Here is a 24,088-nt window from a genome sequence, read left to right as displayed (position 1 = left end):
CCCGCACCACCACACACAGGAACAGTCACACGCACACACTTCTTTAAAACTATTGGATCAGGACATAATTAGACATAACAATTAAGCAACGTCAGCAAATTAGCAGCGGCCACGTTGATACTCCAGTCCAAATAAAATAAAATTCGTCTTGCTTCAAATGTGGACATGACACTAGGGAGTCGATCGAATCATGCTTACCCTGAAATAATAATAGAAAATGCAATTACTTAAAAATAATAATTCGTCTTGCTGAATTAGGTGATGCAAACAAAGAAGGGGCGATGCGATCTGATGCAATTACCCTCTAGTCCTCAGCAGACTCGAGACAGCTTACATTGTGTCCTGGACTGAATTGTGTGAATGATTTGCATTGTGATGATTTGTAGTTTGGGGTTTAGATGTTAAGGGTTAAATTTGTTATTTCACATTTACATCGCTATTTCACAATATTTAATATAAGCGACAAATCGTTTATCTCCTGCTTAACTTTCAGAAAAAAACAAAAAACAAAAAACAAACATTATTTTAATAACAACTTTATAATTTGAAAGTTGAACATGTTTTTTTGGTTTGTTTACTATTTATCATTTCAGTAAGGCTTATGTTTCCTTTTCTTTTTAAGTGGACATGTTTGAGAAAACAAAAAAAAAGGCATTTTGAATGTTGTACGTTTAATTCTTTAATATTGTACGAAATTGTAACCAAACATTATTTGGAAAACTAAATTTTACATACCCTACCAAACGCATTTCTCCATAAATACCGATAAGGCCTATATGTCTATAACATGAGTTACCGGATCCTTTACATGCGGATAAATATGGAAAACTGAACCGTAATACAGGTCATCATTTCCTGCAAAGTGGCATTGCAATAGACAGGATTGTTTTTTGTTTTTTTTTATATTTTTTATATCACTTATACATAAACAAGATTGACACGTTTCAGGCTTTCACTACACAATTTATCGACATGACATTAAATAACAACAATTGTGCTACTCAGACTGGACTTTAGACGAAATGTTGCACTGGATACAAAAGCACATTAATACTAATAGTCGGTTAGGTAAACGTGTAGACGGTATAATACTGAGTAATTCACATTTGGTACACATTAACTATAACATTCTCCATTTTCAGTCAAGACTAAATCATCGCAATATTCGTAAAGCCATCTCATTTTTCCATATATCTAGGGACCACATTTTTTTTTCACAAATTCCCTTAAACTGTATTATGACTATTTACAAAATAAAAATATTACATTTTAAACTAGGTAAATCTTTATGTACAAAAAAGGCAGGGTTTTGTGGACCTGCGTGTAGCATGCAACTGATCCCCGGTGAGCAGTCTCTCCCAAAAAAGAAAAAGGATAAAAAAGAATTTAAAAAAAAATGAAATGAAAATTAAAAAATATATGTATATTAAGGAAGGATGTTTTAGTCTATTGTTGTCGGCCTCGCACCGCGTCCATGCACTCATTTCATTCTGCTATATAGCCAGAAAACAATCGGGGTTCTCCATTTTATTTCTCTCTTCCTCTAAGAGTTCTTGCAAACAGGCTGATTGTTTTCATTTCCAAGCAGTCTTACAATCTGCAGTCTTTTTTTATTTTGTTGTTGCTGCTGTTGAAAATATTTACACGTACCATTCGTTAAAATTTGAGGCCAGGGTGGAGGTGGTGGTGTGGTGAACGGTGGAGGAGGCTGAAGGCGATATGGAGCTGCTGCCCTGGTTCTCTGTGGATGGAGAGACGATGGTAGGAGGAGTAGAGGACTCGTAGCCCGAGCTGGCTGCTGGAGACGGCTGTGAGCCCTGAGACGTCGATTCGTGAACCTGAAATTAAAATCACAAGGAATATGTAAATTCATTAACATGTTAATATATATATATATATATATATATATATATATATATATATATATATATATATATATATATATATATATATATAAAGATACTGACTTTAAATACAAACTTCACGGTATTGAGACGATACTTTATAAATAAATAAATAAATAAATAAATAAATAAATAAATAAATAAATAAATAAATATTGAGATTTTTTAAGTGTAAAACCATATATATTTGTTATATAATTGCATTCTCTTTCTTTTTTTCTCATTTTATTATGCAACAGAAATCATAATTAAATGGGACTAAGAAGAAAGCCTAATTTTTTAAGCTTTTCCTAACACTTCTCTCCATAACGATTCCGACGAATTGTATCTCTCGCCCTCTATCTCTCTCTCTAAAACACACTCTCACTCTGCAAATAAGACTCCAGTAAAAGAAAGGGAAAAATACAGCGGTAAAAATGCAGAATGAAAAATACTTATAAATGTATAAACCAGCATTTATCGTAATTGTTTTTACATACCTTCATGTGTTTCCGGAGGGAGCTGGGATGTGTGTATGATTTGTCGCACATTTTGCACAGATATGGTTTATCTGACGTGTGGACGTGCATGTGTTTCTTTCGGTCGCTGCTGTTAGCAAACCGCCTGTCACAGCCGTCAAACTCACACTTAAAAGGTTTTTCACCTACAGCACAAAAGCGTAAAAAATAAACAAACAAAAAATTCAATGAGTTTATTTTTCATAATCGTTTTTTTTATTTAATTTATTCTTATTTTTTGAATGCATGGCAAAGCGTATCTATGGCATTAAACGTTGCAAGTAATTTTACTGTAAGAAGTAAATATAAGCTTTATTTTTTTGCGACTTTACACTACACACTTTAATAGTAAAATCTAAGTAAACAAAACAATAATATTTAACACTACACCTTTATGTTGATGGTAATGTTGATACGTTAGTAATTTGTCTTAAATAATATCTAATTAAATTATTTTAATTAAATTAAATAAATCTTCTAAGCATGAAGTCTTCATAAGGCTTCTAAATTAAATTCAATTTAGACTTCTGATGTAAAATTAATCAGTTATACATAATTAAAAAGTAATATATAACCAACACATCACATTATTACAAAAATGCTACTTATTATTATTGTCATTGTTGACATATAATTGCGATTTCTAATCAGCTTCAATAATAATAATAATAATAATAATAATAATAATAATAATAATAATAATAATAATAATAATAATAATAATCCATGTTACCTGTGTGCGTTCTCTTGTGGATTTTCAGGTTTTCTGATCGAGCAAACACTTTGCCACAGCCTGGAAACGGACACGGAAACGGTTTCTCTCCGGTGTGCACTCTAATATGGTTGACGAGCTTATATTTGGCCTTGAACGGTTTTCCTTCCCGTGAGCATTCTTCCCAAAAACAGACATGATTTGACTGTTCGGGTCCGCCGACATGCTCCACGGTCAGGTGAGTGACGAGCTCGTGCATGGTACTGAAAGTTTTGTTGCAGGACTTTTTCGGGTTGCTGAGCTGCTCCGGTTCGATCCATTTACAGATGAGCTCTTGCTTGATCGGTTGCCTCATGTAACGGAAGAAGGCACCGGCACCGTGATGTGCAGCCATGTTCATGTTTACGGGGCCATAGCCGTGTAGCTGCGTTGAGGCATAGTGTGGATCGGACCTAGGGCTCGCCACGTGTCCGTACTGCTCAGCACGACCGTACACATCGCCGGAAAAACCCAGACGCATCTGACCGTTCACCACACTTGAAGCGGATGCGTGTGTCGCTGCTTGCTCGTGCAGTCCTGGGAAAAGCAGGTGCCCGGCGGCGTCCGAGTGCCCGTGTGGCCCCGCGAAGCTTCCGGCGGCAGAGGCGAAAAGGCTGTGTTGCGCGCCTGTCGCGTCTCCAAAGCCCCGGTTCCGGAAGAGAAAGTCCCTAGTGGAATTGAACGCCGCAGCTGCCGCCGTGGAGTAGGAACCAACGTGGGTCGCGTGGTGATGGTGATGGTGGTGGTGTCCCAGGGCGGCCGCGGCCGCGTACCCGGCGGGTGCCTGCGAGGAGAACGCTGCCTGACCGGCGGAGCCGAGCTCATGCGAGCCGTGGTTGATTTTGAACGCGCCCATGCCGTCTGCGAACGGATTGATCCCCAAAGCTACTTCTCGGTCCGCCACTTCGCCCGCTGAGTGATGTCTGGAGGAACCGAAAGTAGTCACTCCGATCGCCGGATACTGTGCTCCCGCGTCCAAGAGCATCTTTAGCCCGCAACAGGAGCAGACTGAGAGAAATCACGCACAAGTCAAGAGCAACTCTATAACAACTGTCTCTGTTGGGGTTATTTTTCTCTGACTTAATGCAACCCAAGCAAACTCCGGTCTCCTGTTTACTTCTATTCACTTTTTTTTAAGTGGCGAGGGAAAATATTTCCCCCCAAGTCCAGCTCATCCGACGATGCGCGCGTGCAAAAATCACGCGCGATTATTGTTGTCTCTGTCCTTTCTGCAGGTTTATCTTCTTCCCAAACTTTTCACCTCCTCCTCCGCGAGTCGAGCTGCTTCGGACTGATAGTCGCAATCATTCCTGCAGATAAATGAATTGAAAAGACAACACACAGTCCACCCCTGATGAATGGGGAGGGGAGGGGAAGGGAGCTGGGGGCAGCACGTGACCCCCGTGCGTGGCCGGTCATTGGTGAGCGTAAGCTTCTTTTCACCTACCCCTCCTTTTACTAACATTCACCTTTACCAAATAACAGAGCGAGCTTCATCAGCGCCGGCCCGATTGGTCGGTTTACATCATCAATCTGCGGTATATTGTATATAGTGAGGAGGCAGACTGACTGTTGATTTCACCATGAAATTCATGAAAAAAAAAAGAAGTCAGTATTTGGGGGATGCTTAAGCCCAGAGTGCGAGTTTTTTTTTTTTTTTTTTTATTTCACTAGGTTTTTCCCCTATACAAATCTGCAAGCCATGTAAACAAAAATGTAAACAAAACACAGTTATTATTATTATTATTATTATTATTATTATTATTATTATTATTATTATTATTATTATTTTTATTATTATTATTATTAGTATTAGTAGTAGTAGTAGTAGTAGTAGTAGTAGTAGTAGTAGTATTGCTGACACTGAGATTTTTTTTTTGCAAAAAGAGAAATTAAGACAAAGGCGAAGCTCAGATGTTTTTCATAAAATAAGTTTTTAGTGTTATGATGTTGAGTTACTTTCGTCATTGTGAACCATTTTAAATTCCGTTTTGCATTAAAAACATCAGCTACGGAACCCAAGAACACTATTCAGACATGGAGTTACAATTTAAAACAGACATACATCTATAAGCATATTTTTGTTTTTACTGGTATTTGTTTTATAGTGGTATTTTGTCGGCATGTTTAAACGACTTCACTTCTCTACTGGCATAAAAACAACTTTCATAAAATATATGTTCATGCTGTAGGCTAATATAGCAAAACTCCAGTATTGGGACGTTGCGGGGGAAAAAAAAAAGTTGTGGCTTGTCGAAGTTATCAAGTGGGATTTGCGGTACTCTCACCGCAGGAAACTCCGCGCGGCTGCAGTTCAAAGCCATTCGAGCCATGAAAATCAAATCCGGACTGCAGCTCTGCTCCGTACATTTTCCACCTCATTCCAGAGTGAGAGAGAGAGAGAGAGAGAGAGAGAGAGAGAGAGAGAGAGAGAGAGAGAGAGAGAGAGAGAGAGAGAGAGAGAGAGAGATCTTGAAATGAAATTTTTGTTTGAGGGTGCTTTTAGAAAGAAATATGGATGGTGCCTCTTCAACAGGTGGAACACGGTAAGGCAAAGGCCAAAGTTACTGAGCTCCAAACGGTCAAGGGGTTTGGCTGCTGGAAATGACGTCAGAACAGACCATTGTCAGATAAGCAAAATACTTGTTGCATATAATTGCATGTGGGGTTTGTTGTTAGTTAAACAAGATGTAGACTCGTATTTCATATCGGAAAGTATTGAAATTATAAACAAAGGATTTAGTCGCGTTTCATATACTAACATCCAGAATTCTCTTCCGATGGATGAATAAGACCAATGTTTCAGACTGGGGCGCGTGTAAAAAGTGTAATTCCATTTGCTATTATCAATATTTGTTCCCTATAATTAATAATAATAATAATAATAATAATAATAATAATAATAATAATAATAATAATAATAATAATAATAATAATAAATCAACAGTACACGAAGTAAATCAATTACTGAACGTGGATTTGTTGCTGAACCCATTTGAGATCAGGTTCTACATCTTTTAACATTCTACAGTCCGTTTTCTGTTACTTTCAGTTTTTATACGCAAAACTGCGTTTTCATAATCCACACTATATGTGTTTTTATATTTAGAAAACAAACACCAACAACACCAACAACTGGATATATATATATTTGCGACAAGCAAGTGGAAGTAAGCTTTTCTTTATGCGTCGTAATTCAAATGATGTGTACTTGTTTTTAGCATGAGGTCGTCTGGTGTTGTCACTAATGTCCTGATGGATCAATCTGAGAATGTTCCCTAGAGAATTAAGAATTACAATTTACCTAGATCAATTATTAAACACGCATTAAAGCACTACTAATCGTGGACGTACATGAGTGTGATTGGAGTGTAAATGAAGAATTTTGCATTTTATGTCAAAAAGTCTTACAATTCTAAAATAAACACTGCATAAATAGTGGTTGGTGGTTGGTGCTATAGTTAAATGCTGTGAAACGTTATCTTCATCTTACATTTTATTATTTATGCGCTCAGGTAAAACCAGCATCACGGTCTTAAAGGAAGTCCTCTTAAATCCCGTATCAAGGTAACCTAAATCCATAATGGACATAAAAGCGATCTTGTCAAGCTTATTAAGAGCCTATAGCAGCATTTAAACCGGTTTACATTTCGCGACATTGGCCTCGAGCTTATGAAATGTTGGTGTGACATGTCAGAAGACATTAAAGGCCTCATCTCTCCTGGAGAGAAACAAATCAGTGAGTGATAGAGAGACCTGTATAATTCTCTCTCTCCAACAGTCCGCCCAATGCTTATGGAGATTTGCGCGTCTGCTATGTGACATGAATCTAATGGTAACTGTCTGACCCCTCAACCCCTTTGGGGTCACATCAAACACACACACACACACACACACACACACACACACACACACACACACACACACACACACACACACAAACACACACACACACTCACACACACACACACACACACACACACACACACACACACACACACACACACACACACACACACTCACACTCACACACGCACGCACGCACGCACGCACGCACGCACGCACGCACGCACACACACACACACACACACACACACACACACACACACACACACACACACACACACACACACAGAGTCTCTGTTTGATTTCATTAACACGGGCTACACACACCTAGTGATCAAGAATAGAACATTCGAATAAGGCGTTGATTATTAGATTATTTAATTAATTGAACCTAAGGTTTTGTAGAAATATGAAAAATAACTAAAAAAAACATTCAAAAAACATGAGTTACATTTTTCTTAATTAATATCGAACTGCAACGTCACATAATAGGCTAATTATAAAAGAGTATAATAATTCACTATAACTATTATTTAATATGGGTCTATAAGCTACGTACATGATTACATACACAGCTCCCATGGAAAAGATAAATAAATAAATAAATAAATAAATAAATAAATAAATAAATAAATCCAAGCTAAAAGTGTAATAAATACTCTATTATTTATGCTTCATAATATGTGATGGGCCACATTTTACAGCTAACACTACACACACCGCATATTATGAATAATATAGTAATTTCCTGTTAATTAAGTCATCATAGCTAAGCATGAATGTATTTAAATGGTATTAAATGCATATATGTGCTGCGTTGCTCACCAACACACATACTTATTAATATTTTCATTTCCTATCATTTAAGTCACACTATATAACCAGGATACGTGTTTTATGGATACCATGTGCAGCCACGTGCTAGCTTCTTGGTTAAGTCTCACATACAATAAGCAGATACAGTCAATACGATTATATTTTCGAATATATTGTCATAATAGATAAGCTGTTTTGGAATACTGTGCATAACCATGTGTTGCCTGTTTGGCTAACTCCTCAGCCCAACATATATAATGGATATTATTTTAATTTCCTATTTATTAAGCCATAACAGATAAGCAAAAGAAGTTGATTTGGGCTACCCAATGCAGCCATGTGTTGCCTGCTTAGCTTTGCTGACCCTGCACACTCTTCCCTGATGAAGTGCCTCCTCCGGCGCTCATGATCCACTCTCGGACACAAACTAAATTACATCGGCTCATAACAGCTCTTTTACTACACGCTGCAAAACTGGAGTGTTTTTTATTTATTTATTTATTTAATTTTTTTGGGAGCATTTCAGAGACACTGATTCATTTACGAAGCCGACGGAGCCAAATGGGTGGGCAGCTGGCACACAACAACAACAACAACAACAACAAACGTTGCTGCTTTATCTATTTCACATTTTCCACATTAGATTATGGTTATGCTATGGAAAGGTTTATGCTTTCCCTCATGCAGGATAACAAATGAGCACGTTAAAAAGGAATAAGACGCCAGTAGCAAGCTGCGAGTAGTGTTAGATCGGAGGGTTAGTCTGTGAGCGACGTAAGCGAAAATCAGAAGCAACTTTGTTAATATAAAAAAACCTACTGTATAGATCTTCCTTGCAGTCACGTGACGATTGCTTTGCTTTTTAGATGCAATTCTAGACATTGCACTTATATGTACAATAGCTTTTACATAACAACAACAGAAAAAAAAAGTTTTTTTTTTCACCCCAAGGCTCGGCGCAGGCGCTCTGGCTGCTTGCTGTCACTAGAAAACATTTTTTCCTTCTCCTTCACATTGGAAACTGTCACAAGTGACGTCAATCACAGGGCTCTGACCAATTAGAGCGCGGAATGATTGTTTAGCTCCGCGGGCTGCAGCGCCTGCCATGAATCTCCATTCAGTCTATCAAAGCGTCCCGCTGCTGCCTCTCAACCGAATGGGATCCCATGTAGGCAGATAGATAAGAACTAAACTTTAGCAAGTTTTATATATTTTTTTCCTCTCGTTTTGTATTTTTTCCCACCGCGATTAAAATATATTTGTCATCATCATCATTATTATTATTATTTTGCCTGCTGTCAAGTTATTCTAAAAAAGAAAATTAGGAGTAATGAGCGTGGATGCGTTGGGAAGCCCCGTGATGGACCCTGCGTTTTCCAAACGGAGCACGGCACTGAGATTAGTTGACTTGGCAGGGGCTCACCACCATCACCATCATCATCACCACCATACCCCTCAGAGCGTGACAGGCTTCCCGGGGTTTGGCGGGCACGCGCACTCAATGGCTCACGCGCACCCTGGGGAGATCACGGCGGAACCCCGCCTGGGGCCGAGTCCATTCGGGCCAGAACCCATGGGGCATTCGGCGGCCCTCAAAATCAGCCCAGCCCATCATTATCCCCACCACCACCACCACCACCACCATCACAATCATCATATCGCAGGCCACGGTGAAGTGGTCTCCAGTCCAACGGGAGCTTTCGGCCCGGTGCAGGCTGCGGCGACGGTCCCGTACTCCATGTCTCACGCGGCCCAGGCGTTATCCGCAGGTAGGGATTTCCTTATTCGCCGAGATCTGACAGCTCAAGGCGCCATGCCCGCGTTGACCGAGCAGACCTCTGGTTCCGCCTCTCACCACGGAGTGTTTGTCTCGACCACAGGTAGCTACCCGGGGCACTATGGCCACCTTCACCCTGACGCCGGAGCGCATGCTCTCTTTCCTGGACTCCATCATGAGCAGCCGTCCAACGGAGCACCGGGTGGCCAAGCCTCGAACGGACAAATAAGGCTAGGCTTACCGGGCGACATGTACGTCAGGACCGATCACTTGAGTCAAGTGGCGAACAACAGATCGGATCCGTTTGCAACATCTTCGCCTCTCCACGGTCTCAATCTCAACATGAACCTCAGTACTCACCATCACCATCATGGACACGGTGCATTTTTCCGTTACATGAGGCAACCGATCAAGCAAGAGCTCATCTGCAAGTGGCTGGAGCCAGAAAGCTCGGCCAAGAAACTCTGCTCCAAAACTTACAGCACCATGCACGAACTGGTGACGCATGTGACCGTCGAGCACGTCGGCGGACCCGAGCAGGCGAATCATGTCTGCTTTTGGGAAGAGTGTCCGCGAGAAGGGAAACCATTTAAAGCCAAATATAAGCTCGTGAACCATATCAGAGTGCACACTGGAGAGAAACCGTTTCCGTGTCCGTTTCCTGGCTGTGGTAAAGTGTTTGCCCGGTCAGAAAACTTGAAAATCCACAAGAGGACGCACACAGGTTAGTTTTTATTTTCGTTTCTGTAGAGCGATTACTTCCTTTAACCGCAGCTCGCTTTATAGCAATTGTATTCACATTGCAACTCTAAGGTTAGTTTAGATTTATCGAGACATAAATACGAATGTTATTCAAAAATGTTATGCACGAAAATTAATTTAGCTGTGAAAAAAAGTGCAGTTTAAAGCATCTTCATCATTGTAGTTGATATGTTTTTTTTTACTATCACTACTGTTAGATCTATTATTTTTGTATGCGTTATTATATTTTATCCATACAGTCTGGGTGTTACACTAAATCACCGCCGTCATGAACAGAGAAAAAAAAGACTTTTAAAAAAAAAATTCTTTACGCATTGCATCGTTAAGGAACGTGTGATTATCGAGGTGTCTCTGCATATGATGGAAGCTGAGTTTCTTTTGTATTGAGTATCTTTGAAGCTGAGGCATGTATTTTTTTATTGTTTGTTTTGTGGTGTGGGGCCTAGTCTGATGAGTGTGTCCAAAAGTATTGCCTGTTGATAAAAAAAAAGTTAAGCTACAAATATTGCCTAAGGTCCTAATAGTCGTCTCTTTGAATGTAATGTTACTGAGTTCCATTTGCACCAGTTGATGTGCTTGATGAGATCCTTTTGTGCTTAATGTAGAGAAGGTGAGAGGATATATTAACCCCTGGCTAGCCTATAGAAATGCTACTTATGCAGTCTTCATTAATATCATTATTTTCCCCGCAAGAAGACAGCCTTAGGATTAAAACATGTAGAAAATATAACTATTTTTCCTAACTTCATACCACAAATGCAAGATTGTCAACGATTGACTATGCAAGCAGCATGAATGGCCAAAGTCAAGTTAATTATTGCAGTAGTGATTAATGAAGGGTTACGCTTAAGGTCTTGATTAACGGTGATATGCAACAAGTCGTTCAAAGCAAAGAGCTAAAGGCCTAGAGTTCACTGCATACTCTTTCTTGAATAATTTACATCACACAATCCATATTGTCAGAGTATTCACCCCTGACTGTTTATACTTTTATAAATTAGTAAAAACAGGGACAGGGCCTATAGGTTTGCTGCTTAACTTCTAATATTTAATATGGTCTGGTGTGCCCCCACCACACCACCCACCCACCCACCCACCCAAATAATTAAATAAACAAACAAACAAATAAATAAATAAAAACAACAACAACAATAATAATAATAATAATAATAAGAAGAATATTAATAATAATAATAATAATAATAATAATAATAATAATAATAATAATAATAATAATAATAATAATAACTTAGTTAACAATTATTATTATTATTATTATTATTATTATTATTATTATTATTATTATTATTATTATTATTACTATTATTATTCACATGATTTCAACATTAATTAAACTACAGGTTCCTTTATCCTAGCTATATCCTTAGACATTCTCAAATTTTCCCATATCGTTTCCTTCATGATTATTTTCCAACGTAGTGGAATTTGAGTCTTTGCTTATGGTTGCAGTTTCCCAAGGGTGTCTTTCCTCGTTTCTCTCTTGTACTACACTAATAGCCTATAGCCTTGATTGGCTCTCTCAGCCCAACAGCTGAAGGTCAAATTTATATTCAACACGCAAGTTTAATTAGACAGCAGCAATTACATATTCTCATAAGCGGATTGTGCTGCGGAACAAAAAAATATCAATGTCTTGTGGCTTGAATGTAATTAATTCAACTATTCATAGCCGCATTGTCGTCTTTTTGCATAGTCCACGTTTTGCGTAAGCTAAACTAAGCGCTTTATTTTATTTGGTTTTGCTATCTTTAATACTTTGTGGTGTTGTGATATACATTTTTTGGCCCTGTTTGTATCAGACATCGTGCTCATATGCGTATGACAATAACAATTAGGAATTGCAAAAAGCAATGGAAGCGCTTTCTGACCTGCTAATAACAACTGTGACACCAAGGTCCACTTCCACAGTTTGCTAACAGTCTAAATATCAATCCCCAAGGGACAGAGATGTGAGGACAGATCTGTTCAGTCAATTACAGCCCGTCATATAGGCCCAACATTTTAAGGGTGTTGGGATGTTGGTTGGTTGTACTGGTATACACTGATATTCTTCATATTGTGTTGTAAAAATGTTTTGTTTGACTTGTTGGACTTATAACACACACATAAACTAGTGTATAAGCTAATTATTTTATTGCATAGAAAGCAAAATAAATAAAAATACTTCAACTATAGTAGTCAAATTGTGCTTATCAGCAATGAAAAAAAAATATTAAGTAAAATATTTTCCAATTATTTTTAAATACAGGCGAAAAGCCATTCAAGTGCGAGTTTGACGGATGTGATCGACGATTCGCCAACAGCAGCGACCGGAAGAAGCACTCTCACGTGCACACCAGCGACAAGCCGTACAACTGCAAAGTGCGCGGTTGTGACAAATCCTACACACACCCGAGCTCCTTGCGCAAACACATGAAGGTGCACTGCAAGTCGCCACCGCCTCCGAGCTCCGGCTATGAGTCCTCAACCCCGTCTCTCGTGTCTCCTTCGTCCGATTTGGGCCGAGACACTCTGTCGGGATCTCAGCCTGCCAATCTGAGCGAGTGGTACGTGTGTCACAGTTCGGGTCCCGGCGGCACACACACCCCGCCGAGCGGATCGTCCTCCCCGGACCCTTCAGAGGGTCCACTGTATCAGAACTCCTGAAAACATGAGTTTCAAAACCGTGTGCTCGTGGCTACTTTTGTAAGAGAGCCTCGGGCCATTTGAGAGTCAGTAAGGCAGTGTTAAATGGCCCCAATACACTGGCTCACTGACAGATACATGTCACAGCCAAACCACAAAACTGAGGTGGCCAACTTGTCCCCCACGTGGACTGAATTTGAACTATTATCACCACCAGTGTCCATTTTATTATAATGGTGTACTGACCGGTCGCACACATCAAAACGCCCAGTGTTGTTTTCACACCTAGAGTGTTTATATTTGGATGCTGTAGAAGTTATTTCAACACTGTAAGATTTAATTTTACACTACAGGTGTTAATTAAATACCGCGTGTGTTCATTCAACACCAGGGATTGTCTGTGTATGCATAAAGATGTATTATTTTATAAAATTGTGATTTTTCTTTTTGTCTTCAATAAGCTCTTAATTTATTTTTGGAATTAGTACTGAATTTCATCTTTTTTTTTTTTATTGTATTATCGAACCAAAGTGCTTCAATATATATATAAAAAAACATGTACATATGTAAATTACAACGTTTTAATGTGTGTCAACATTAATTTTGTAAGGTCCAGTATTTTAGCTATTTTAAAATGTTTGCTACTATTGTTTGTAAAAAAATATATATATATATAAAATAATAATATTTGGTATTATTTGAATAATTCGAATTTCATAAAGACGTAGACAATATTCTCTTGTGTTTTATGCAGCCAATACAATTTGATGGTTATTGTATTTGATATGACATTTCATTTACTATTATTCACTGAGCAATGTGATCATATTTTGTGCTTTTTGTAAACCTCGTCAACAATCCATTTTTATGAAAACACGAGACCTTAAAATGTGTACCGAAATGCCTTGTAAGTTGTCAGTAATTTGAATAAAATGTGTAAAATAATATGTAATAATAATACCGAGTAGCCTATATTCTGCTTTCAAAGAAAATACATTTAAAATAGTTTGTTCGAGAAGGGACACATTTATTAAACAAACAAACAAACAAATAAATAAATAAATAGTTTTACACTCTAAATATTTAATTAATTAAATTAGTTTTATGCTTTATTGTGAAAATAACAGACAAAATAATCATACCAGTCCGATTTGTGTTAATATTTAGATTTTCTTTCTTTCTTTCTTTCTTTCTTTCTTTCTTTCTTTCTTTCTTTCTTTCTTTCTTTCTTTCTTTCTTTCTATCTTTCTTTCTTTCTTTCTTTTAGAAATAGAAAGAAATATATATATATATATATATATATATATATATATATATATATATATATATATATATATATATATATATATATATATATATATATATATATATATATATATATATATATATACCCCTGTTGGCCCTGTTGTAGGTACTCCCGTTTAATGCTTCGTAGGTACTCTATGTGAAGAGTATTTCATGAAACGCCTCAGTATTCTCTTCCAGACATCAAAGAAAGTTTTGTACAAAGAGCGATTTCTTCACGACGGTGAATCTTCATGGTGAGTTAGTATTTCTATGGCAGTCGGTGATATAATATGGGGACCGAGGTTGTGCACTCTAAAAGCTCTTTAAAAAGCAATATTTTCTACCCAGGGGATAGAAACTTCATTTCGCAAAGAAAAAAGGGGGAAAAGATTGAACGAATTGAAATGAGCGGAAATTTATTATGATGTTTTGGTACAAGTTTGGAGTGTAACAAGTGTCTATCTATCTATCTATCTATCTATCTATCTATCTATCTATCTATCTATCTATCTATCTATCTATCTATCTATCTATCTAACTATCACAAGAGGTAAAAGTCGTCTTCAACTTTCTTCGTTTCCATCCTGGTCTTATGCATTTAAATGCCACGGGTCTGTGGGTGGACACGCATTGCTTGATGAGATAGGTTATAGTTTGTCTCTTTTGGGGTAATTGTCTTGTTGTTTGCACTATCTAAAATGCTTCAATGAATAGGCAGAGAGAAAGAGAGAGAGAGAGAGAGAGAGAGAGAGAGAGAGAGAGAGAGAGAGAGAGAGAGAGAGAGAATAAACAGAAGGAGAAATGGCTAAACAGTCGAGTCCTCCACAGCACCAGCTCTCGTGCATGAATGGAGAAAGGGATAGTGTGGTCTCAATTGGAGCGAGGAGCCCTTTGAAGTGTTGCTTATTATCACAGGGATTCCTGCATGTAGTCTAAACGACGCTCATGACACGGAAAAGGCTTCTTTTGTCGCCAATTTGATCGCCCCATCTTTTTCAAAAAAGTGTCTCGAGCTCTTAGTTCCGCCCATCAAACTGAGAGGGAAACGAATTCGAGTAGTGTGTGTGTGTGTGTGTGTGTGTGTGTGTGTGTGTGTGTGTGTGTGTGTGTGTGTGTGTGTGTGTGTGTTTTCAAAGCCAAAACGCGACAGTGTCAAAGCCTGTTTTCACCCCCCCCCACACACACACACACAGCGCACTTCTGTTTTATGAATAAAAAAAAATAGAAAAATGGAAAAAACGATATCTTATGACAGATGGTAAAGGATTGCTTCACGTAATTTTTTTTATGAAACAGTACTATATATGAATATTTTATATTATTATACACTGTTTTGTTTACTTTTAATTTTTACATATTTATGTATGATATTTCATTCAATTTCAGACAGTATTATTGAAATATATAATTTAACATCGTTATATTATTTTTATAATAATAATAATAATAATAATAATAATAATAATAATAATAATAATAATAATAATAATAATAATTTTATTATCATAAACTATGGTAGTAAATGTAACTTCCACCCCACATGCTCAGCGTGGCAGCAGAGAAGCAGACAGAGTTTCTGGCATGTTAAATACTAGAGAATCTTCTCTCTTTGGTGCTTAATGTAGTCATTATCGCCACTTCCTGAGAAAAAAAAAGAAGGGAAATCCGCGTGACACGTTCCTGTTCTTTTCTCTCTAAAACTGTTAGAGACTGCTTCTGATTAATTTAGTTTGAAAGTTTTCTGTTTGAAATGTTGTTTTTGTTCATTGCAGGTTTCAGACTATACTTCAGGTGACGGGCAGACAAGTTGTTCACATGCGCTTTTTACTTTTCAAGAAACCTTTTTCCTGAACATTTGTAATCTTTGGTAGAAAATGGCGCCTTGGGCGGAAATAAAAGCGACTAGTTTCGCTCTTTGTTATAATAGCAAACCAGGGTTCACTTGAGTGTGAAATATCATTTCTTTGTGAAAAAAATAATGAAGGCGATAATCCTACTTCCGGAAACCGTCCTGCATTATTCCACAAAGGCCCTTTAATAGGGGATTAGCGGTTCCCAAGAAAAAAAATCGCCTCTCACTATTCAGCTTCTTACTCCATGTCATAATTACACGACACCGGGTGACTGGAATTCGCATGCTAAATGACAGGACAGGTGCGATAGCAACAAATATATAAATTAACCATTAACACCAAACTATGATTGAAAAACAACAATATTTCAAACAGCCCTTATCCATCCCTCCCACTCATTCCCTTCTTATAGGCCCCTGCTTTAAAATGTCTTATGCAATATAGTCTATGGCTGAAAAATAAATAAATACATTAAAAATATTAAAATAAATAAATAGATATATTAAATATATTTCATATTTCATTAATTCATATATATATATATATATATATATATATATATATATATATATATATATATATATATATATATAGATAGATATATATATATATAGATAGATACATTTAGATAGATAGATAGATAGATAGATAGATAGATAGATACAGCAATTTAACAATGCAACCGAGTATTCTGTAATACAGTCACATGCGATTCATGATTTATTTACTCAAAAACATTATTATTTAAAACATTTTTCAGTGCGCTTTGAGCTATATATATATATATATATATATATATATATATATATATATATATATATATATATATATATATATATATATATGCTACAGGAGAAATATCTCGAATCTTTATAGCAAAATATTTTAAGTGGAACATCATTTATGACACACTTGATGACATCCACATAATCACATGTTACCAGTCGTAATTAGTCACAGAGGAGCATTATATGTACTAAGACATGGTGACTCAGTTTGTTTTTAATATATAAAAGCCATTCGTATTATATATGTATATGTTTATGAGTTGGAGTCTTCTATTTACACACTTCGCATAGGGACATCCAGATAGTAACGAAACAGCACACACAAAAAATTAATTCTCAGTGGTAAAATTAGTGTTCAAGTGTATATTGTGTCCGGCTGCACATCATTTAACACACGTAGGTGTTAATTAGACACCGAGGACTTGTGTTTTGTCCTTGGATGAGTGTATCTTAGGCTTATTGTCTGTTAATATTAAAGCAATCCACCTATTAGCTTAGCAAGGAAGACTACATTTATCTTGCCAGGACGTAACTGCACATGTAACTGTAAGGAATTGTGGCCTATTACCTCACCCATGAATGTGTTGTCAGAAAAAAAGGGTAGTAGTGTAATGTCATGTAGTGCAAGAGTGTCAGAGTGAGACTTGGCTAATTTTTATGAGCTGTCTACATCGAATCAGGCGTATTAATCACCATATATCACATGGCAAGCTCTTTTTTCCTTTTCTTTTTAGCTTCATGGATGAACGAGCCTTCCATCCCACCCAAACGAGGGAAGCAGCCCCTGTAGTTCAGCGCGAAAACACGGATCTCTAACAGCCTCTCCATAATGTGACAGTATGTACCCACAGCACTTCGCACCTGCGCTTTGAATAGGAGCCTCTTTCAGGGCTGAGACACGCTTGTTGGCCTTGAATCTCAAAGCAGCTGCGCTTATTTCCAGCCCCTTTGATCCTTACATTTCCCTCTCTAATTTGTTCGTATAGTTTGCGACAAGCACTTTATTCTATTCGCGATTAAAACGTAAAGTCTATTAAGGAGTATAGATAAGCGAGCGAGCGAGGGAGAGAGAAAAGAGAGAGAGAGAGAGAGAGAGAGAGAGAGAGAGAGAGAGAGAGAGAGAGAGAGAGAGCGCTCTAATATTTTGTTGCAATATTCTATTTCATGTTAAAGCATATTTTCGCAATTAGTGAGTTAAAATGTGCCCATTTTACTAGGATGCACTTCACACTTAAAAAAAAACGTGTTAAGCATCAGAAATCCCTGATTTTTCTTCTATGACTGAAACAAGACGTTGATTTTTAATTTTAAGCAAATACAGAAAGAAATTTATCATTATTAAAAATAGCGTCTATATTCAATTTAGACAATTAACCAACACACTTATATTTTCCCCTAAAGTGTGTTATACTGTATGCTAATATAATATGACTATGACTTATGAGACAAGTTTTCTACCCCTTATGGCACAATGCAAGTAATACGTCTGCAATTTGCACTTAATTTTAAAAAAATGACCCATTTCATAAAATATATGCTTTATTGAATACATAACCCAAAAAGTTCATCAAGCGCAAATCAGCCTTTAATTACATTTAGCCTGTAGCATACATAATTCAGCAGGTCAAACAGCAACCAAATTTAATTATAAAATTTCCATATTGCCCATCTTTATTATCGCTACGTAAGCGTTAGAAAAAATGTGATTGGCTAGGCTTGGTTCTGCACATTATTCTGTACATCAGCATAACAGCACCAGCAACAAAACAGGGCATCAATCAAGGCAGCAGCTCCACAGCAGCTTCACAATAATACAATAATAACGATAATGAAAAGTAAAAAGTAATGAAATCGCTTTTTTATGGCTACATCAGATTTATGTAAGTGAGCTATACATCATCCTCCTGTGCCAGTGATAATGAATGGGAGAAATCTGCACTTAACACATTAAGTGTTGCTGTAATATAATTAATCATTACTTGCTTCATATATCGTATTATATGTTATTTATCATATGTGTATGGGTTTTGTGTGTGGGTGTGTCTGGGGGAGGGAGTTAATGGCTCGAGAAAACGACAGGTATGGATTTTATTTTATAGGTGCATAAGGATAAAGACAAGTTTGTGTGTGAAATCGCGCTGTTCCCATAAACTAAAGCTGTATCCTAGATTGGGAAGTCATATGAAGACAACTCCTATAAGTAAAGCTGTTCATTCATTACTAAAAAAGAAATGAGCAAACTTTTTTTAATTGTGAAACGTAAACACATCCCTGTCTTGGATTGTGATCGGTTTCTTGCTGTTATGTCTTTATGAAGTGAACTGTAGAAACTTTCTTTTTCACTTCCACACACACACACACACACACACACACACACACACACACACACACACACACACACACACACACACACACACACACACACACACACGCACGCTTATAACTAAACCAAGATCGCAGATCTCAAATCATACACCATGAAATTCGGGAGATTTCGCATGGTCATAATTCACTGCCAGTCACCGCGTAAATGGCAGCGCTACATCATGATCAGGCTGGGTAATACTATATGTTCAGGCAAAGAGGTGTACTTACTGCCTGTGCACCCTGCTGCTGGAGGACATGCACTCCCCATCTTCTACCCGCGCACATCTGCGCTGCACAAACCCCAACCTCTAGAAAAGAGAAAAAGTTAAATAAAGAGATAAATAACACCTCTGGAAGTTGGGAATCACCCATGGAACATAAAATGAACATGTATGGCGTAAACAGTGATATATATGGAATGTATAGTGGTATAATGGGCATCGTTATCATTTACTTGCTTCCTATTTCTTTACATACAAAGTATTCTGAAATTTCTTTCAAAACAAGCAATGAGAGATATGTTTAACATATAGGTTTTATCTTTTTATCTTTTTTTTTTTTTTTTTTTTTGGAGATCCAGAGGCACTTTGTGGAAAAGAAAAACTTTTCACAGCATAAGACAGCACTGTATATGTAAACTTTTCACAGTATAAGACAGCACTGAACTATGTAAGATGTGATATTTATAATTATTGAATTTATTGAGTACTATCTATGGATTTTTCAAAGCAAGTCTGAACGACGTCAGAAAAAGTGAACCAAAATAAATCGTTTAAACGGATTCTAAAAAATGTTTGTAGGACAGAGTTTGGTGTTTTAATATTAATGAATCATTGCATATAATAAAGATGATTTTGTTAGCATTTAGTCCATACCAAATTTGTGTTCCATAAATATCAATATGCTCACTCCGTATATTTACATATACATACGTGCATTATAATTTTTTTCCTACCTGACATTTTATTGTGTATTTTGGCAGGAAAGAGTGATCGGGAAAAAACAAGCAATTAACCAACCAACTAACTAACTAACTAACTAACTAACTAACCAACTAACTAACTAACTAACGTGGACCAGGTTATCATGCAGGTTTTAAAGAAATTATAACAACATTTGAGAAATTTTGTAACACTAAAATCATAAGAAGACTTATGACAACTAATCCCGCCCCTTTAACTGTTTATAAACACGGCTGGTTAAAATAACCTCTGTTTTTAACATTTCTCTTAATAAGTCTTAATGCAAAAAACATTGACCAAAAAACTTGCGAAAAACAGAATTAGACAACAAATCCAAACACGGCAGAATAGAATTGAGCAGAACAAATAAAGCAAAACAGAAAATAATGTGTATTACGAAAACATATAAAAACATTACGTTTAGAATAGAATCTGTGGAATGATTTAATATAAGGTAGAATGGAATACAGTATAAAAGTAAAAAAACAAAAGGAATAGAATTGAGTGTAATAGACTAGACTAGAATAGAATAGATCTAATTGGTTAGAATAAGTACAAATACAAGTAAGTTACAGTAGAAAAGAAAAAAAACTAAAAAGGACAGCACAATAAAACAGAACTGTAATTTTATTATGAAATCACATTACAAAAAGACATCTCTAAAACCTTAAAGAGCTACTGTATCATCATACATCATGAAGTGCAAAATGTTTTTAAAATGCAAATGTGCATCGATAACGCGACGTTTTAAGTCATTGGTTTCTTTGCACTATTTCACACGACTTCTTGGTAATGTGCGCGCGCGCATGTGTGAGTGCGCGTGTGCGCGCGCGCGTGTGTGTGTGTGTGTGTGTGTGTGTGTGTGTGTGTGTGTGTGTGTGTGTGTGTGTGTGTGTGTGTGTGTGTGTGTGTGTGTGTGTGTGTGTGTTTGTAAAAGAGTAGCAGTGGGAGCGTCATTCGTATGATCAACGTAGCAGCACCGCAGACTTTTGGGTCATTTCTTCATCTCCCGCAGAAAAAAGACATTATGCCACTCCCTATTGACATACCCCGCAATATTTGTCAAACATTCTGAAATTACAAATTAATGAAATGTACCACGACCCTACAAGATCACCCTAATGAACACGAGCTGTTTTGCCGATATTTTTCTTTGACACATCTATTTTTATGTTTAATGTCTTTTGCTTGGTCACGGTCTATTAAGTAGTTTTACATTGAGGAGACTGGCCTCTGTCACAGTGACAGACTCACCTACAGGAATTAAATCGACCCCAGAAACAGACAAAAGTAATCTTCTCTCTGCAAAATTATTATTATTATTATTATTATTATTATTATTATTATTATTATTATTATTATTATTATTATTATTGCTGTTGCTGTTGTTGTTGTCCGTGGTTATTATCTTGCTTTTTTCCATACAGTTGCTCCACTCTGATTAAAACAGAAGAAGCTGCGATGCTGGCTGTACACCAACATGTGGAGGTGATGTGAACTGAAAAGGTGAGAGGCCTTGTGCAAAATGTCACCAGCACCTGCGTGCAGTTAAAGAAAAAAAAGAAAAAGAAAAAGCAGGGTTCAATATTAATCACGAACAAACAGGGTGTCATTCAAATGGTGTTCATTTCCTCTCTCTCTCTCTCTCTCTCTCTCTCTCTCTCTCTCTCTCTCTCTCTCTCTCTCTCTCTCTCTCTCTCTCTCTCTCTCTCTCTCCACGTGGCCAGTGTTGTTTTAACTATAATTAGATATTAGTGCATTTTAGACGGTCCTCTCCAGTGGCACACATTTCTTATGATCTATATATAAAAAAACATTGGTAACACTGCTGCCTATACATGACCAAAGCAATAACAATCCCTTTATAAATATGTCGGTAAAAAATGTTTCAAGTTGTATATTTCTCCAGATAGAAAGAACAAAAGCATGTTTAGTTTAATCTATTTGTTACCAGCAGCATGGGATAATGAAAATAATGCTGCAATGTTTTTATCCATCTCGAGGAAGCGGTCTTATACACAACAGCAGCAACGGGAAGAACAACCTTATAACATCTTCATCACCATATTCGTCAACAAACAAACAAACAAACAAACAAACAAACAAACAAACAACTAAATAAAAAAATTAAAAATTAAAAAATAACAAAACATTTTTAAATAAATAAATAAATAAATAAATAAATAAATAAATAAATAAATAAATAAATAAATAAATAGTTATTTTTCCCTAAAAGCAAAATTTTTGATTCCCATAAAACCAAGCTAAAATTCCTTTCACGGTTCCAAAATCAGTGAATTTCTCTTTATTTTTAAGACTCTCACATAATCATAAAAATGAACAGAGTAATATATGCCAAGTTTTTCACCCGTTGCTCCCGCGTTAATTCATCAAAAGAAACTTTCACTAAGTTTTTTTCCCCTTGTCCACTCCATATAAAGAAAGATTTCAATAATAAGTCGACCACTGTGACATTCTTTGCACTTAGGCTATTTTTCATAATACCCCTTTTGTGAGGCTGAGGAAACTCCGCAGACAAGGAACTGAGATTTCCCACTATTACAATTTGATCAGATGCAGTGTTAACTATCGTCTATAGCATGCCGATAGATTCAGACGCTAGATCTTTGTTCAAGCAAAACACAACAAAGCAAAACAATAAAAAAAAAATTAAAAAAAAAGAATAATAAATGACTACATAAAGCACGTTTCTCCCTTAGAAACAAGGTAAGAATGTTTCTTTTCTATATACTAATCATTTATAGAGGGCTTTCTACTACATGTAGTGCTTCTGTGTCTGAACCAATAGTGGCTGTCTAATTTCTGAACATAATTAGCTATAAGCTTCAAATCAATTGTTTCTCGGGCTCAGTCAGACTCCAAGAAGAGAGAGAGAACTGATTTTTTTTGTTCATGTGTGAAAGCAGGAAGTAGCCTTACCTGTCATTCATTAAGAGGACAAAAACCTCAATAGACAGAGGAAGCTGGATTGGATCTGCTTGTTATTACCTGCCGTGCAAATTAAGGACTTAGTTGTTCCTTTAAGCTGTCAATTTGCTCGCAGCAGCTATAATTGACCTTGTGGAGGAATAACGGAGGCAATGATATCATATTCATAAATGGGGGAAAAACCAAACTGAGCTTATTCTCTTTTATATACTAAATTAGTTAATATTTCATTTAGGAAACAAACAAAAATAAATAAATAAAATAAACAAAAGCATGCCAATTTTAAATTATCCAAAAACTGCAGAAAAAAGCACTGTGTTGCCCTGATCAGATATTAAATAATCAATACAATAATTATAATCAATATATAATTCTTAATAATAATTCTATATTAATATACAATAGATTATATATTAATAATTAATAGGTGATATTAGCATATATTCAGTGTTTCTTTCTTTAAACGAAATTCCTAGTTGACTATACAGTTAAACTTGTTTTCTTCATGCAATGGACTCGATCTAAATAAAACACACACTCACACACTCACACACTTGAGCTGGAAAGTGATTTGACCTTTTTTGTATGGTCTTCTTCTTTCAAGTTTGTCTTAAGCACAAAGGACGCGCGCTGCCGTGACATGGTCTTTGTCATGATGTACATATGCTCAGGATCTCAAGCAGGTCCTCAAAGGCTTCATAAATAGCTAGAAACCATGCTATACATTTTTGTTTTGCATAAATTTGTATTATTTTAATATAAATATAGACAAAATGGGTGAAAATAAAGAAGTTAGAAAGTGTTAAATTGTTTGGCACCCAGTGGATGGGATGCCGTGTGTGTTTTTAAAGGTTAAATGAGTTGTTCCGACTACCAGGGAGAC

At 36.6% G+C, this 24,088-nt stretch overlaps 2 protein-coding genes and 1 long non-coding RNA gene across 4 annotated transcripts; 2 read left to right on the top strand and 1 right to left on the bottom strand.

Annotated features, from left to right (window-relative positions):
- Nucleotides 1-1,029: 1,029 nt before the first annotated feature.
- On the bottom strand, nt 1,030-8,781 carry zic1 (zic family member 1 (odd-paired homolog, Drosophila)). Of its 2 annotated transcripts, XM_027159630.2 has the most exons (4): nt 8,634-8,781; nt 3,135-4,462; nt 2,384-2,547; nt 1,030-1,838 (listed from the first exon to the last, which is right to left on the bottom strand). In XM_027159630.2, exons 2-4 carry the CDS (start codon nt 4,135-4,137, stop codon nt 1,641-1,643), a joined length of 1,365 nt encoding a protein of 454 aa, XP_027015431.1. In that variant the 5' UTR covers nt 4,138-4,462; nt 8,634-8,781; the 3' UTR covers nt 1,030-1,640. The 2 variants fall into 2 exon arrangements, with proteins under 2 accessions (XP_027015431.1, XP_027015432.1); XM_027159631.2 differs by lacking the exon at nt 8,634-8,781 and having other exon boundaries at nt 3,135-4,853.
- Nucleotides 8,782-8,965: 184 nt separating this feature from the next.
- On the top strand, nt 8,966-13,543 carry zic4 (zic family member 4). The gene is made up of 2 exons (XM_027159629.2): nt 8,966-10,315; nt 12,623-13,543. The coding sequence occupies exons 1-2, from the start codon at nt 9,145-9,147 to the stop codon at nt 13,018-13,020; spliced, it is 1,569 nt and encodes a 522-aa protein (XP_027015430.2). The 5' UTR covers nt 8,966-9,144; the 3' UTR covers nt 13,021-13,543.
- An 889-nt stretch (nt 13,544-14,432) lies between these two features.
- Nucleotides 14,433-22,273, top strand: LOC125140889. The gene is made up of 3 exons (XR_007140203.1): nt 14,433-14,540; nt 17,662-17,764; nt 21,684-22,273. It is a non-coding gene; the product is annotated as an uncharacterized LOC125140889 (long non-coding RNA).
- Nucleotides 22,274-24,088: the final 1,815 nt, after the last annotated feature.

This window comes from Tachysurus fulvidraco, chromosome 3 (genome assembly GCF_022655615.1).
Source record: "Tachysurus fulvidraco isolate hzauxx_2018 chromosome 3, HZAU_PFXX_2.0, whole genome shotgun sequence".
Taxonomy (NCBI): domain Eukaryota; kingdom Metazoa; phylum Chordata; class Actinopteri; order Siluriformes; family Bagridae; genus Tachysurus; species Tachysurus fulvidraco.
This window is presented reverse-complemented; position numbering and strand designations above follow the sequence as displayed.